Source organism: Myxocyprinus asiaticus, chromosome 6 (assembly GCF_019703515.2).
Source record: "Myxocyprinus asiaticus isolate MX2 ecotype Aquarium Trade chromosome 6, UBuf_Myxa_2, whole genome shotgun sequence".
NCBI lineage: Eukaryota > Metazoa > Chordata > Actinopteri > Cypriniformes > Catostomidae > Myxocyprinus > Myxocyprinus asiaticus.
In genome coordinates this window covers 25,380,169-25,398,658 of record NC_059349.1, presented here as the reverse complement: position 1 = coordinate 25,398,658, position 18,490 = coordinate 25,380,169, and the positions used below count along the sequence as shown (strand labels likewise).

Below are 18,490 nucleotides of genomic sequence, written 5' to 3'. Positions count from 1 at the left end.
ATCAGAGATCTGACTGACTACCTTAACAACTCTGCATCTCTTTTCTAAAAACAAAATCTAGCTTACTTATTAGCCCTGTGCTATTAAATCATTGATAGTGTTAACAGAAAGTCTTCTTTTTAGAAAAGGCCTTGAACATACTGTAATTTATATGCAAAGATATAGCATACTGAGTCTTTTTCATTGTCTCTTGCAGGGACTAAAAAGTAAATGTTTTTTATTTCGGTTTGTTTTGAGCAAAAACTGTTTTTTTTTCATTCCAATTCAGAAGTTCCGCAGCCTCCCTTCCAAATGGTCACTGGTTAGAACATAAAAGAATGGTTAATAACGTTCTTTTTAAAATGACAGTACTCTGTGCTAAGGGGTGGTTGAAATACCAATTGCAGTGTTACCAGATCTCGCAAGAGATACAAGCAACCTGGTCTGGAAAAACAAGGCCAAAATAAGCCACTTGCCTCACCAAAATAAGCTATTATTTTTTTCCTGTGTGGTGGATTTATCATCACAAAAATCATAACAAGCATACAGTTAATTAACAGTTAAGCATAATTTTAATCACAGATTGTAACAAAGCTGGCAATGAGATAAATGAAGAGACGATGGAGTGAAGAACCCAAATGCAATTTTATTAATAAACATGATATCCAAAAACCCTAACTATAAACGTGAACTAAACAAAACAAACATGAACAACTAACGTGAACATAAACTTGACTTGACTTAGATTTAGCATGACACGTTACCAAACCTGACAAACCACAATGGAAAACATGAGGGCTTAAATACTTAGAGATGGGAGAACACATGACAAAGATAACCAATAAACAAACAGAACTCTAAACAAGATAATCAAACAATGAACCAATGAAAACAAGACACATGAACATGGAGGGAAAACAGTACATCACATGACCAGGAACACATGACATGAAACAGGAACTAAACTTATAAAAATAAAAGACATGAAAAACATGAATCAACAAAATACACATGACATATCCCCCCCACTAAGGGGCGGCTCCTGATGCCCCAAGACCTGAACAAACACATAAAACATGAACTAACCTAAAGTTCTGTAGGGAGCTGGGGGGGTCTTGTCTTGAAGCATGGCTATGAATGGCATGTCGTGGGCCGTGGCCTGGCGAGACAGGGCATGGGGCATGGGACCAGGGCAGAGTCAATGGAAGGTGGGGCCCTGAAAGGTTCGAGGGGCGGAGCCATGGAAGGTGGGGCTGAGAGAGACTTGAGGGGCGGAGCCATGGACGGCGGAGCTGTGAGAGACTTGAAGGGTGAAACCAGGGAACTTGGTACTCGAAGGGCCAGGGTGGAGCCAATGGCAGGGAGGACCAAGGCTGCGCTGGAGGCTGAGAGAAGCAAGGTAGAGCTGGGGACCGGAAGACTGAGGCGGAGCCGGTGGGAATGAGGACCAAGGTGGAGCCGTAGGGAAGGAGGTCCCCTGTGGAGCTGACAGATCGGGAGGGACAAGGCGCAGCCAGAGGATCAGAGAGCCAAGGCGGAGCCAGGTGACCAACAGACCAATGAGGAGCCGGAGGGACGAGGGAGCCCGTCAAAGCTGACAGACTGAAGGACCGCAGTGGAGCCGAGGGAACGCAGAGCCGTGGCGATGTCGAGGGACCGACAGGCCAAGGCAGAGTCCAGGGCTCGGAGGGTCCAGGTGGGGTCGGAGGGTTGAAAGTTCACCTTGCCTGCTCAGGGTACAAGGGTGGGAACCATCTCCAGGTCTAATAGCTCAGATATGGCTATGAAAAGGCGTGGAGCAGACTTAGGCGTGGCTGTGACATGGCATGGAGCAGGCTGAGGCGTTGCTGGGACATGGCATGGAGCAGGCTGAGGCGTTGCTGGGACATGGCATGGAGCAGGCTGAGGCGTTGCTGGGACATGGCATGGAGCAGGCTGAGGCGTTGCTGGGACATGGCATGGAGCAGGCTGAGGCGTTGCTGGGACATGGCATGGAGCAGGCTGAGGCGTTGCTGGGACATGGCATGGAGCAGGCTGAGGCGTTGCTGGGACATGGCATGGAGCAGGCTGAGGCGTTGCTGGGACATGGCATGGAGCAGGCTGAGGCGTTGCTGGGACATGGCATGGAGCAGGCTGAGGCGTTGCTGGGACATGGCATGGAGCAGGCAGAGGCGTTGCTGGGACATGGCATGGAGCAGGCAGAGGCGTTGCTGGGACATGGCATGGAGCAGGCAGAGGCGTTGCTGGGACATGGCATGGAGCAGGCAGAGGCGTTGCTGGGACATGGCATGGAGCAGGCTGAGGCGTTGCTGGGACATGGCATGGAGCAGACTCAGGATCCGGAGCAAAAGATGGCACTAGCACAGCGACCATAACGAGGGACTCTGGCTCGGCGGCCATGACGTGGGACTCTGGCTCGGCGGCCATGACGTGGGACTCCGGCTCGGCATCCGCCTCCCCCACAGTGAACGCAGAACCAGTAATCTGCAGGGCAAGGTCGATATACTGAGCCAGGCTGAGGGAACTGCGACCGCCAGGCATCAAAGTGGTGGTTCACTCAATCCAAAACGGAAACAGTCTTTGAGGGCGACCTCATTAAAGTCCACCCGGCAGGCCAGATTGCAGAAGTCCTCTACATAATCCTCCAGGGGACGATTCCCCTGACGTAGGCGTATGAGTTGGATTGCTTGAATTCTGTAATGAAGCTGGCAATGAGGTAAACAAAGAGACGATGGAGTGAAGAACCCAAGTGCAATTTAATTAACAAATGTGATTTCCAAAAACCTTAACTATAAACATGAACAACTAACATGAACATAAACTTGACTTAGACTTAGACTTAGACTTAATATGACAAAACACAATACCTGACAAACCACAATGAAAAACATGAGGGCTTAAATGCTTGGACATGGGAGAAGGCATGACAAAGATAACCAATAAACAAACAGAACTTTAAACAAGATAATCAAACAATGAACCAATGAAAACAAGACACATGAACATGGAGGGAAAACAGTACATCACATGGCCAGGAACACATGACATGAAACAGGACCTAAACTTTTCAAAATAAAAGACATGAAAAACATGAATCAACAAAATACACGACACAGATCTGCTTCTCAGTCAAAATCCAGCAGCATCTAATCTGTATTAAAGCTATAGTTTACCCAAAATGAAAATTCTCTACTCATCCTCATGCCATCCCAGATGTGTATGACTTTCTTCTGCTGAACACAAATAAAGATTTTAAGAAGAATATCTCAGCTCTGTAGGTCCATACAATGCAAGTGAATGGTGATCAGATATTTGTAGCTCCAAAAATTACATAAATGAAACATAAAAGTAATCCATATGACTTCATTGTTTAAATCCATATATTCAGAAGCGCTATGATAGGTGTGGGTGAGTAACAGAACAATATATAAGTCTAAAATAATTAAATACCCACTTTAACTTTCACTTTCAGATATGAAAGTGAAACTAAACAGGCACCACATGTGACTATAAATCCACTTTCACTTTTACATCTGTAAGAGTAAAAAAATATGCTTAAATTTTGATCTGTATAAAATATAAAACATAACACATCCCAGCTATACATATTCTTCAAGTCTGATTGCTTATTGGAGCACAAAATGTTGCTGTTACATGGACTGAACAAAATTAATTTTAAGAAGCAGGTCTGTATTAACACATCCATTACAATGAAGCAAATCATTTTGCGTGAGAGACATTTTATATTAATTATCTAGTTACTGCTTCAACTGCTTAAATTTATAGCCATATGTGCCAACTTTTTTTCTTTTTTTCTTTCAAAAGTGTTTCCAAGTGAGAAACAACAAATATCATAACAATATCGATGACCGACACACAGAACAAGGTAGCGCCATTTACCAACATAATCTTGAAGATGCATGGAAAATGAAAATCACAAAGAATATAACAAAGGTGAATAATGAAAATGTTTACAAGACATTGATATGTTCAGTGACTTTATATAATAATAATAATAATAATAATAATAATAATAATAATTCACAAAGTGAAAAACAAATTATGGATACCCGTAATTATATATGTATAATAACCAAAGATATATAGAGTATTGACATATTTAAGGCATAAATTTGAATATAACATGATATTACAACACTTACAAAAAATGGAAATATATTTCTTACCAAATTTCCATTTGTTTTTCATGTCTTCTCAAAGTAAAATTGTAAAATTAAAATAGGTCTGCATATAAAGTTAATTTAAATATGTTACATACAGTATTAAAAAATGTTGTGAGTATACAAGCCTATTTACAGACTGTGCTAAATGCATGCCTTAGCACAAGAAGATCGTACTAACCAGCGACAGTCAGCAGCAACAGTGAAGTGTCTTTCAACTTCCTCTTAGAGAAATCTGTTCTTCCTGAAATTTCAGGGTGAGATGTCGAATCACATTATCTGGTTTTAAAAATGTTTTGTAAATTCTTGTTTTGGATTGGAATAGACAATATATTCTGTTGGTCAAGTCAAATCTTTTTGCAGAAATGTGCTGATTGACTCATGAGTGGATTGTGCTTTGCTCAAATCAGGAAAAGGAAATACCATCAATATAGTTAGGTGTCTGTTTTCACACTACTGTTGGAAATAAACTGAATAACAACAATACACATGCATAACACAATGATTGTCAGTCAGTCTGCCCTTAGAGATGTGGAGATTAGATTCTGCAAAGAGATCATTTTGGTGAAAACCTCTGTTTCGGCTTGGAAGCAAATCATTTACATCTTCCACTTAGACAACCTGCTGCTGCTCCATCATTGTGGTGGCTCAGCGGTTAAGGTTCTGGATTACTGGTTAGAAGGTTGGGGGTTCAAGCCCCAGCACTGCCAAGATGCCACTGTTGGGCCCTTGGGCAAGGCCCTTGACCCTGTCTGCTCCAGGGGTATTGTATCATGGCTGACCCTGCACTCTGACCCCAGTTTAGCTGGGATATGTGAAAAAAAAAAATAATAATAATTTCACTATAAATGTGTAATAAATAAATTTAATATTACATCATGGACAAATAGTCTCTGATGACAATCAGCACCAAAGCAAAAGAGCATTTCAGTTTTATTATGTATAGTTGAAGTCAGAATTTTACATACACCTTAGCCAAATACATTTAAACTCGTTTTTTTACAATTCCTGACATTTAATCGTAGAAAACATTCCATGTCTTAGGTCAATTAGGATCACTACTTTATTTTAAGAATGTGAAATGTCAGAATAATAGTAGAGAATTATTTATTTCAGCTTTTATTTCTTTCATTACATTCCCAGTGGGTCAGAAGTTTACATACACTTTGTAAGTATTTGGTAGCATTGCTTTAAATTGTTTAACTTGGTCAAATGTTTTGGGTAGCCTTCCACATGCTTCCCACAAAAAGTTGCTGGAATTTTGGCCCATTCCTCCAGACAGAACTGGTGTAACAGAGTCAAGTTTGTAGGCCTCCTTGCTCACACATGCCTTTTCAGTTCTGACCACAAATTTTCTATCAGATTGAGGTCAGGGCTTTGTGATGGCCACTCCAATACCTTGACTTTATTGTCCTTAAGCTATTTTGCCACAACTTTGGAGGTATGCTTGGGGTCATTGTCCATTTGGAAGACCCATTTGTGACCGAGCATTAACTTCCTGGCTGATGTCTTGAGATTTTGCTACAATATAGCCATATAATTTTCATTCCTCATGATTCCATCTATTTTGTGAAGTGCACCAGTCCTTCCTGACGTTGCCACCCCCATGCTTCATGGTTGGGATGGTGTTCTTCGGCTTGCAAGACTCACCCTTTTTCCTCCAAACATAACAATGGTCATTATGGCCAAACAGTTCAATTTTTGTTTCATTAGACCAGAGGACATTTCTCCAAAAAGTAAGATCTTTGTCCCCATTGTTTATAGTGCTCTTACAAACTGTAGTCTGGCTTTTTTTATGGCTGTTTTGGAGCAGTGACTTCTTCCTTGCTGAGCAGCCTATCAGGTTATGTCGATATAAGACTCGTTTGACTGTGGATATAGATACTTGACTACCTGTTTCCTCCAGCATCTTCATAAGGTCCTTTGCTGTTGTTCTGGGATTGATTTACACTTTTCGCACCAAACTACGTTCATCTCTAGGAGACAGAATGCGTCTCCATCCCATGGTGTTTATACTTGCATACAGTTGTTTGTACAGATGAACGTGGTACCTTCAGGCATTTGGAAATTGCTCCCAAGGATGAACCAGACTTGTGGGAGTCCACAATTATTTTTCTAAGGTCTTGGCTGATTTCTTTTGATTTCCCATGATGTCAAGCAAAGAGGAACTGAGTTTGAAGGTAGGCCTTAAAATACATCCACAATTCAGTACACCTCCTATCAGAAATGAATTGGCTAATTGTCTAAAGGCTTGACATCATTTTCTGGAATTTTCCAAGCTGCTTAAAGGCACAGTTAACTTAGTGTATGTAAACTTCTGATCCACTGGAATTTTGATATAGTCATTTAAAAGTGAAACAATCTGTCTGTAAACAATTGTTGGAAAAATTACTCGTGTCAAGCACAAAATAGATGTCCTAAATGATTTGCCAAAAATAAAGTTTGCTAATATGAAATCTGTGGAGTGGTTAAAATGTTTTCAACTTAAGTGTATGTAAACTTCTGACTACAACTGTATCACCAGGTCCTCTTTTTCATTTCCAATGATGAGATAGCAAATGTTTCAAGACTACAACCTTTTGATTGAGGATAGAGTTACAATAAGCTCTAACAACACATTGTCACGTAGGTATTCTGCAATTGTTACCAGATGTTTTGATTAAATGGATCTTGTGTCTAGATTAGAGATAGAGTGGCTCAGCAACCAAGGCAGAGAAACTACACCGGTATAATTGCATTAGGCTACTGCACATTTTGCCATGAGAAACATGACCATAAAATACCAACACTCTTCCTACATGCCACAACACTTTACTAAATACAAATATACTCAATAGTTTTACATGAAATGTTTCAAGCTTCTATACAAAAAAAAAAAAAAAAAAACAAACACCAGAGTTCCTAGTCTGTGAAGAACAGCAGGGAAATAACACCTATCACTACATGTCAACCATTAGAGGTTTTGTAATCCATACTAAGAAATTATTTGTTTTCATGTTCAGCATCAGCAGCAATGTCAAGAAAATAAAAGCAATTATTTAAATGCAGTGACAGTGCTGAAAGAATCCAGACCACATTGCATCATTGTATTTTCCATTCATTTAAAAAGTGTCCACACCCATAAAAGGCCATCAAGCATGATTCTGCTTTAATCAATACAATCAATTTCCCCAATTCTCAATGTATTCAACACTTAGGCACTTCACTTGTTTATGCACATAATAAGAAACATCTGCATTATCTTGCATCTGTTGCCTGCAAATTCAAATGTCTAGCAAACAGCGGTGAAAACACCAACCAATAAATAATTTTAATGTGTTAGATTTGCAAAAGTTGGATGCACGTACTCTTTTGAGACAGTTTGTGATTTCTCTCAAAATGCACAGGTGCACCATTCCTCCATTGAACAGGCCACAACTTGTGCAGATTCTTATTCTAACAGCAAGTTTGAAGTTTGATATTTTTTTGTTTAATAAATCCTGAGCCAAACAAATCTTTGCCTTTCTATTTTTTCAATAAAAATGTCCAGGCTTGGTTTATCATTCATGCAGAAACTGGACCAACAACATGAGCAAATAGAATCTTCAGAATTTCCTGTATAATAATACTTTAGTGGTATACCAGTGATGCACAGCTGGCTTGTTTTGTGTTTGTTTTTGTCTCAAGGACAAAAAAGCCATAGACCTCTTCTGTTCTCTCCTAGATAAGGAGGTTTAATGTGCAAACCGATTCCTAACTAGATTTCATGCTGACTTTCTGGAGGGTAAATTGAGTCAACAGCTCTGCCTTTCTGTCTGTGTCCTTATTACATTATACTGAATTGATCTGACCAAACACCTATGAATCATTACCCCCTTTCAAAATCACACACCTCTATGATTTAATTAGCGGTCACTCCTGAACTTCTGCCTTGTGGCTGTTTCTAAGGGAGGCACATCCTTAAGATTAATAAAATATATGGTAAAAGTATGCATTTTAAAAAAGGACTATTGATCTGTTTCTCACCCACACCTATCATATCACTTCTAAAGACAAGGATTTAACCACTGTAGTCATATGGATAATTATTATGCTGCCTTTACATGCTTTTTGGACCTTCAAAGTTCTGTTCACCATTTACTTGAATTGTATGGACCTACAGAGCTGAGATATTCTTAAAAAAAATCTTCATTTGTGTTCAGCAAAAGAAAGAAAGTCATACACATCTGGGATGGCATGAGGGTTAGTAAATGATGAGAGAATTTTCATTCTTGGGTGAACTATCCCCTAAAGCATTTTGTAGCTGACAGACTGCCATGAGAAAAAACAATAATCGTGTTGTCTAAAAGGCTACAAAGGGAGCAGAGATGAGATTTTTTAGAGTTGACTGATGAAAATGACCTTTGGTGACAAAATCACCTTTTAGTGGATAAATGTATGATACATTTGAGATATCTTAATGTGCATATATTTATAACAGCATTACAAATCTCATTTTTACATCCACAAAACTGCACCATGGTGTCGTTTTTACCACAATATGTGATATAGACTCACCCACTACCATCAACACATGATGAGTAATGCTCAAAGTTTAAACTCATTGTCACTCAGGGATCTACTTCTGTTATGCAAGTGTATGATTTATGACATTTCTTATTGATAGTGTGGGCTTGCTGTAATCCAGGCAGGCCTTGAGAGGGCGTTGCAGGGCTCCTCAGTTTTGAACAGGATGTGGGCTGTAGGAGTATAGAGTGGAGAAGATAGTGATAGATGAAACATGAGATAAGAAATGTTATAGTCCTTTTTCATCACAGAACGGCGGCCAGAACAAAAGATAAAAGTTTCAACTCATCCTTTCCATGTCTGAAGCCATATTTCCACTTTAGACTGGCAGCACTATCCTAACAAAGACTGAAGGACTACTGAAAATATATTACAAAATACATTTTATGAAAAGATTTTGAAGGATCCTTTCATAAATGTCCTTGATTTTAAAGGACAGAGCCTTAATGGGAAAGCATTTGGTTCGTTTATGACACATTGTCAATTAGGGAAAGTGATAACACATAAGACTTCACAAATAGCCAGTCTTTAAAATTATTACTGGGACGTCAATTAAGTTAGGTCTAAATTAGGTTAGGAAAATAAGCAGATACCAAATACCTTTGAGGTAGTCTAAATAGCACTGTTGTACATTTAAGCTCTTCTATTCCATGGTTAATGGCATTCCACAGACCAGTGAGCTTAGTGACTCATCCTGGCTATTCAACAAAATACCAGAATACCATTTCACAAGACTAAAAAGCTTCAAATATTTATTTTTTTTTGCTTGCTTTATGCCTGCATATTTTAAATGCACAAATCTTTTGGAGTGTAGACTGTCAAGGATGTGAGCTGTGTATTACATGCTGTTTTTTATTATTAATTAACTAAATATTATCAGCTAAATAACACATGGAGCACACATGTTTGTTAAATGTATTTTTTCATTTCACAAATTCTTTGCTTGCAATATTATTGCTTGTAACGATGAAGGGTGCAATTTATTGTGCTGAGGCAGCACATCGTCAATACATCTCTTTACTAAATGGCTTGATCAGTAAATCTACAAAAGAATGTAGTATGTATATAGCTTTTGGAAAGATGAAAAAGGGAGCTCATAGAACGTGACTCCTGATAAGGGAAGAAAAATATAATTTCCTGAGGACATGTACAGCATTCAACCTCGACATCCTTGGAATTTTTGTCTATAGGCTGTACCAAATATGCACACTTTTCTTTTTTGGCAGGTCTTTTTGAAAATGAGCCAAATTGCGGATTGTTTTGCAAATAAAAGAGAACTTGTGTTCCTCTGAATATTAGACTGAGCACTAAGTCCAGTATGCTTTCTACACCAGTATAGTTAACAGTTTCACATGCTGCATGCAAGGGTGTAGATTTGTCTTGAACATTTTTTACAAAAAATTACTTCTAATATGTCAGACCAATACCAGAAAGGGCATATAATGCTCAAACACTGGGTCCACAAGAGCAGAGTGTGGGAAAATTTTCCTGAGCCACTGTCAACGGTCAGTTACGGGAACTTGGGATGGCAAGGGCTTCGATGTTTGCATTGGTGTGTCAGTTTACATTATTATCTTGCATATGTCATGTCAAAATATTACACGGCCATTTAATGGCATACACATGGGTTCTGGCCATCTTCGGGAAAATCTTCTGTCAACAGTCAGCAGAAGCTATGCTACAGATAAATAGAGTTGAAAGCAAATTAGAAATGAAGATCATTTAAGAGATTAGAAAGCAGAAGAAGCCGTGCCATAGAGAGCAGAAGCTGTGCTATGATAGTTTAAATGAATAGAGAGAAATAGCTGTGTTAGTAGGCTACAATAGAACAGAGAGCAAAAGCTGTGCCATAGATGATAGTTGAAGGGAACAAGAGCAAAGGCTGTGTTATGCGGACAGGTTAAGACAGAGAATGAGTCATTAAACGATGTCTTTTTCTCTTCTCAGGGTTGTGCTTCCACAATAGGCTCCACACACCTACTTTGCAAGTGAGAGTAGAAGACGTTGGGTGACAGCCTGGCAAGTACAAGCCACCTCGTTTGTGTCATGCGTATACATGGTTCATGCAAACGCTCAAATGTGAATGTCCAAATCTTAGTAGCAATCAAGAGGCGTTCATGAATGAAGTGTTTTTTGAATTGCGGAGAAACATGGACAGCTCGCGCGGCGTTGTGCAGCTTGTGAGCCCACACGCACCGGAGCGCCCACGCGCACAGTTAGTTGGCTGACGCTTCGGATTCTCAGTCAGTCACTTTTCGGTCGTCAACTTGTCCCTGTATATCTGTACTTTTGGGAAGCGCTCAGAGACCAAGGAAAAAGAGGAACAGAAACAACTGCTGAATTTGCTGTTCAATTTGCTTGAAGAGGCTCAAGATGGATATGCATAAACGAATGCTAGTTCTATGTCTAACCTGTTCGCTCGGACCTGTAAGTACCAACACTTCTTATTTTTATTACCCCGTTTCCCCGTGTAGACTAATTACTCATTGATTTGAATGAAAAGCACTAAAGTGTCATCTAGTCCTCAAGCAAGCAAGGACGTAAAGTCAAGAAACACGTCGAATGCGAATGCTTTTCCATTTTTCTTGATGATATCCAAATCTGTTTCACCCTAAGTTATGCTGACAAAAATAAGAAACTTCAATAGAATTGGTCTTAGTGAACTGACTTTAACATTTCTAATCTAACATCTGTTGCACTTTTGTGAGCAGCGTAGTGTCTCTCCTAATAGTTAAGCAGATGATCGAAGAAGTGACAAGAAAATGCAGCCTACACCTTTTTCAATAAAAACTATTTTATGCAATAAAAACACAGTCCTTTGAAACTTTTCTGCATTATCCGTCAGAGATTAATTGAATTGTTGCCTAATACATGTTTCTCATTTGAGGTACATTTCATGTCAACAAAAAAGTACAAAAACAAAGTACTTTCTTAATAAAACAACTATTGGTTTAAGTTCATATATTTCTTTAATGTAACATATCTACTAGTTGCAAAGCTTAAGCATTAAACACCTTTTTGATATGATAAGGGAAAGGATGTTTTCCCTAGTGAGTTTGTCAACTATGTTACAGACAAACTGCATGCCATTACAGACACTGATTAAATGCTACACTTCAAGTAACACGCATAATTAAGAGTTCTTTTGTCTATTCTGCCATATTTGCAGTAATTCTTTTAAAATAATTTTAAGAATTTTAATTTGTGCAGATATTCATGTGATATTTTCAGCATAGTGACAGTAAAACAAAATTAATCATAAATCTGCCTTAAATATAATTTTGGTAGTTTTAAGAGATATTTAGCAAAACTCTAACCCTTGTGGATGTAAATATACCTAGAAGGATATCAGGAGAAGCATTCTTGTTAAGTGTAACATAATTGACAGTGAAAGTAAAATAGTTGAAAAAGCAATATCCTTCTTTTTTCACAAAATACAATGACACAATTTACATAAGAATATCTCTGTTTTAACTTGCAAAGGACAATATCTAGTTAAGTTTGTAAAATCAACTAAATGTCTCTTAATCCCTAATCATCATGCTTCACACGCAAGCACGCACACAAATGCAGGAGGGCCAGGGGCAGACTGGGAAGAGAAATCGGCCCGGGATTTTACATAGAAACTGGCCCAAATGTTGTTTTGGCCCAAACGTTTTTCTGCATATCGCTGCCCCCTTCGGTATATCGTGGCGCCGTTTTAAGCTGATCGCGGCCCATTCAGCCCATTTCGCGTCCGACCTATCGGGAAAAGTCCCGGTTCTCCCAATGGCCACTCCGCCCCTGTCGAGGGCACACACACACTCAGTGTCCTCTGACACATACAGGCTTAAATTATGAAACATATTATCTATGGACAATAATTCATTATCATCAGTGGACACAGTTGGGTCATGTCAACTATGTTACCCAAGAATTGGCCCTAGAGGGTAACATGGTTGAAAATCCCCCCATTTTGACTCATAATTTAATAATAATAATAATTTAACATATTCATAAATGTCACCTATTGGATTCGTTTGTTTGTTTTAAAGAAACGTGGAGATATCTTGTTTTCAACTTTATCTTCAACTTAAATAAATAATTTAAGAAATAGATAATTGACAAATATTTTAATGCATCTATCATGTTTATTTGTTGACTATAGGGGAGATAGGGCTACCGGGGTTATAATAAAGTGCTGTCACAGACCCACACTGACTGATCAATGATGACGATTAAATAAATGTTAATTACTGTAATAAAGATACACTCTGTGATAATGTATGCCTCCTGGCTATCATTATTTAAGAAAAGAGTGCATGATGTTTGGCATATTGGATTTGTGGTTGGTTGGCACATGGAGAGTTATATAAAAATAACTAATAATTCCAAGCATAATCTGAACATTTAACTGTAATACATACAGACACACACAACCATACACACATATCACACACACATACACTTACTGAGCACTTTATTAGAAACGCTATGATCCTAATAAAGTGCCCGACGAGGTCTTTTGTTGTTGTAGCCCATCCGCCTCAATACATAAATAAACCTGCTAGTTTTTTTATGTGAAAAAAGCATTATAGAAGATTGTAAAAACAGTTACAATTAGTCAAATAAAATAAAATATTTATGTTAATCATATAGTAATAATATTGTTTAATAAAATATGTTTTCAGTGATTTTAGTCTGGTTTAAAATAAATATTTGTATATTTTCTGCTTGTTGTTTCTCTCTTAAAACTGTAGTCTTTAAACACTTTAGTCATGAATTAACAATATTTAGTCAAATTTTTACAGAAGAACTTAAAGGAATAGTTCACCCAAAAATGAAAATTCTCAGATCATTTACTCACCCTCATGTCATCTCAGAAGTGTATAACTTTCTTTTTTTCTGTAGAACACAAACTAAGGTTTTTAGAAGAATATCTCAGCTCTGTAGGTCCATACAATTTAAGTGAATGGTGACTTGAAGTTTGAAGATCCAAAAAAGATATAAAGGCAGCATAAAAGTATGATTTCAAGCTCAATTACACTTCCTAGTGCCATCTAGAGCTCTGCGCATGCATCACGCACTGAGAAGTGTAATTGAGCTTGAAATCATGACCGTGCCTAGAGACTGCAATGGCAAGATTTATAGTAAAAAAAAATTGACACATTTTGGTCTGTTCTCACCCAATATTGATTAGATTGTTTCTGAAGACATGGATTAAACCACTAGAGTCTCATTGATTACTTTTATGCAGCCTTTATTTGCTTTTTGGAGCTTCAACATTTTGGTTACCATTCACTTGCATTGTATGGAAAGTCCTACACATCTGGGATGGCATAAGCGTGAGTAAATTATGAGAGAATTTTCATTTTTGGGGGAACTATTCCTTTAAGCTTTCATTTGCCTCTAGTTGGGTTATCTTAATGTTTGTTCCACTAGAGATATTCAACAAAGAATCAAATTTGTGCCAACTATCCCTGGTCTCCCCTACACATACAGTAAAAAAAAATGACATTCAGTATAATTAATTATAACTATTCTTAGCGTGTGTTTGTATGAGAAATATCACTGCTGGCAATGGCTTTTGGCAAGATCACTCTCTTTTCGAGTCTGCTCTTGAGCACCTGTGGCCTCTCTAGTCACTTGATGTGACTATGAATATGGTGATTTTGTTGATGCTGATACAAGACCTGTGGAGTGAAGAGATCTTTTGTCAGCTCTTTGAGGAGCAGCTGTCATGTATTGGCATGAGAGTGCTGGGCAATAAAGTGTCTGTAAACATTAGGGTTGCCACAACAAGGAGGTTGTAAAATGGCCATCCCTTTGTTCTCCCTCTAGATATGGAATAATTATGTGGATAAAGGAGCTTTACCTACAATGAACTTTTCTATCACATTTTGATAAAACATAGAGATCAAAGAGATTATTAATAAAGCTTATAACTTGAATGATAACCATTCAGATTTTGTGCATTTTTGAAACCTTATCTTTTATAAAAGTAAAAAAGTTTTCTTTGTTTCAGTGATTTGTGGATTGTGTCTGAATCAGTTTCACTACCTTTTGAATTGCCATTTAAGGCCTATAGGTTTTCAGTAATGCTATAACTTCCATATACTGTAGTTTACGCTTAACTTCCATGTAGTCAACCCTCCAGCATTTTTATTGTCAGGGTATATTTACATTGCTAGTAGATAATAGATTTCCATCAATATGTAGGGTGGCTTACTGACTAAATCCTAGGACAAATTTACTCAGATCTGGTAGCTGAACCTAAAATGTACTCATCTGGGGCCGGATTCACGAAAATGTTCTTAAGAAGAAATAAAAAATAAGAAAGTTCTTAGGATAAATCATAAGAATGTGCAATTCATGAAAAATTCTAAAGAAGTTCTCAAATATTTTCTAAAGAATATCTTGATATTTTTTTCTTAAGAATAAAATGACAGGCTTTGACATTGTCTGATTATACTAGCCTGATCATGAAGTTTCCTTGTCTAATACTCACTGGTAACCATTTGACAACTTTTAATTTGACATGGAGTAAAAGAAAAACCTTCAGTAGACAAGAGGTTCTCCTTGAGGAAATTACTGCAAGAAAATAAGTTCTTCTTGGGAATCTTGATAATTATATCGCCTCAAAAAGTATGAGACGGGTATGGGAAATGGTGGCAGAGGCTGTTTCCACTGTGGCCAACTCCATTAGGGATGTAGATGGGGTGAAAATGAAATGGGCGGACTTATAGGGGTCATGTAGGGCATTTATTTTTTACTTTTTTATTTTCCATGAGGTTCACTTATAATGGTAGTAAAGGTTTTTGCACAAAAAAACAGTCATAATATAGTATTAAATTACCTTTTCCCACCCTGTCTCTTGCCTTCTGTCTGAAACACTCGGTTTTATGTGCTGTACCCTTTAAGACTTCAATATCCATGCCCACTGTGTTATGATTGACTAACAACTTTGAAGTGCAAACATGAAGTGCTGTGCAGGTAATCATTAATAGTTACAGTATATGTCCCAATTATATTTGAAACACGCAATCAAACTACTACAGTTGTTCTGACTGAAATAACAATTGAAAACTGAACAAAGTCATCATGCTGTTACTCCCGAATACTTATATTATTAGGCAGATATGGCGAAACAATAATGCTATTTAAATCTGAGAACAATGAAAACTGTCCAGACTAACACAAGCAGCAAATGTGAAAGGCTGTATCAAGCTGTAATGGACGGTCGACCCTGGTGTTCTCCTCTGTAGTGTGGCCGCTTAAATATGCATCATTTGTAATGAGAAATACGGGATGTTCGCTGGCTGACCAGTGGAAGGGTTCGCTTAAGGGGATACATAAATACGGGATAATGAGCAACCAGTTGCGTTCATTTTGGCCATAATACGTGACGTTCTGGCTAGTACAAGACAGATGAGATAGCAACTACTAGCTTGTATTACAACTTCCTTACATAATAAAATAATTCAATCTTACATCAGTATTTTGTGAGCAATTATGTATTTCATGGTAGGTAACTGTGTAATAAATACTATCCGCTCCCCTTTGGAGTCCTGATCATGGTTTATTTTGCAATAAAAATGGCTGACTATAAAATTCCTTACATATCAAACAAACACAGATAGAAACAGTAGTATTAAATGTGTTACTCACTGGCATTACTGTCATGTCCAGTATAGTTGGCACTGCTCCATCTTTCAATATATGTTTCTTTGCGAAGTCTGAATCATAATAGTTCTCAAAATGAACCTTAGAGAAATGTGCCAAACAAAACATAATCTCACAATGATGCGTTCAGGAAGCCACTCATTTCTAATGTTGGGATCTTCAGAAGGCTGTGCACCAGGAACTTCTATCTTCTATAACCAGGAACAGAACAACATCTGGGGACCTTACTTATTTTTTTGTTGGTTAAATGCAAAGTACAGTAATAATCAGTTCACTGCAATGATTACGTATGTTGTGGAGGCTAGGATATTGAAATGACACTGCACTGTGACGTCACAAAATAGCCCATTTCAAAAAGAGTCTTTTTTGCAAAGTAGAAACAATAAATGTTCTTTTCGGACCAGAGAAGAAGTTTTGAGTTTTGAAACTTACAGAATGTTTTTATAGTATAATGTCAAAATATCAAATAAAATTTGATTCCTCATGACATGACCTCTTTAAAGTCAAAATAAAAGCAGCAGTTTCTGTCAATAGTCTTACAATAGAGATACAGTGGTGATAGGAAGTCTGGAGTGGATACAGAGGAGAGAGAGCACCATGCAGTGCTTCCGTTTAAATTGACTAGCATGACTGGTCACCACATTAAAAAGCTTCAAAACAACATTTATTGTCTGAATTTTTAGATAACATTTACATGGTTTGAAAGCTGAAAACAACAATAACATAAAACATAAAACAGTCAAAAACTGGTTTTGGTCTAAAATCACATTTCTACATAAACAGCACATTGCAACTTCCGACTCAATGTAACAGAATGCGTCATATTTGAAACAACCCAGTAAATTCATTAAACACCTTACCTTTTGGGATTTAAGACAACTGTGAGGTTATCCTAACCTTAACGTGTTATTTATTATGATTTTTAAGATGTTTTTTTTTTTTCAAGAATTTGAATTCTTCTTATGTTTTTTCTTAAGAACAATCTTGAGAAAAAGATTTAAACTTCAACATTTTCTTTTTTCTTTTTTTCTTTTTTTTTTCGGGAATACAAAATATTCGTAATTTTTTTCTTAAGTTGGAAATGAAGAAAATGGTAGTTAAGAAGAATTTCCTTCTTAAAAATATTTTGTGAATCCGGCCCCTGATTTCACATCATGCTCTAAGCTATAACCGAACCAACCAGCACCGAGGTATATCATAAAACTACAAACTTTGATTTGAAGCAAAAAAGTATTTGAAAATATGACAAAAAGACAAAGGTACTAGATGGTAATTTTGAATCCCATGAAGCACTATGGATGACTTAATCAAATTAAAAACAATGGAAATATATAAAACTATTTATTTAAAAATATTACTAAATGTAGAATTGAAATGTTTAAAGTATATTGAAAAATATTTCAGATTTCAGCTAGTTTGAAAGCAACATATAAAACATGCTAAAGAAAACACAAATTTGTGTAACTGGACATTTGACTCAAAACCGTTACTAGCTGTGGTCTCCCCAAATACTCTACATTTTTATGCTAACAAATCTTTTCCAATATTATATTAATGGTATAATGTTATTGTAACAGTATGGTAACAATCCTCTATAATTTCTTTGTTCATTCATGTGGCCATGTCATCACTGTCCTTGATCATATTTCTTTCCTCACTGCTGACAGCAATGAATCATGTCTCAGTACAGTACAGCTCAGCTCATCAAGCTGGCTTCCAAATTTGATATATGAGTGGCAACATTTGCTATGGACACATATATGAAATATTGTAAAACCTATGCTTTTCAGCTGTTCTTTTATTTACAACAGCATTGATCTATCAAGCTAAAATACACAGATTGAATAGCACATACAAGATTATTCAGGATTGGTCCTGTTACACATAGGCTTACTGAACGCTCAGGTACTGGAGTAAGCTTTGACCCAGATAAACATACTTTAGGTAACCATATGGGCTGGTTTGGGAGTAAGCAGCTCTGTAGTAACATTTTGATTGATGTCACCTCTCACTGGCCTCATCTGTCAGAGTACCTGCTATAAATTTATGACTTTTAGTGCTCTATATAGAGGAATCTAAGAGAGCATATTCTCATATCGTGAAGCTTACACTTTAAGGAAAAT

The 18,490-nt window shown here is 37.5% G+C and overlaps 1 protein-coding gene across 1 annotated transcript in view; it reads left to right on the top strand.

Annotated features, from left to right (window-relative positions):
• Positions 1-10,180: 10,180 nt before the first annotated feature.
• The window catches only part of LOC127441931 (vasoactive intestinal polypeptide receptor-like), a 42,192-nt gene continuing 33,882 nt past the window's right edge, over positions 10,181-18,490 (top strand). Inside the window, exons 1-2 of the mRNA XM_051699513.1 lie at positions 10,181-10,257; positions 10,653-11,132. Of these exons, the coding sequence (XP_051555473.1) occupies positions 11,079-11,132 (54 nt within the window). The 5' untranslated portion in view covers positions 10,181-10,257; positions 10,653-11,078. The remainder of the gene's footprint in view (positions 10,258-10,652; positions 11,133-18,490) is intronic.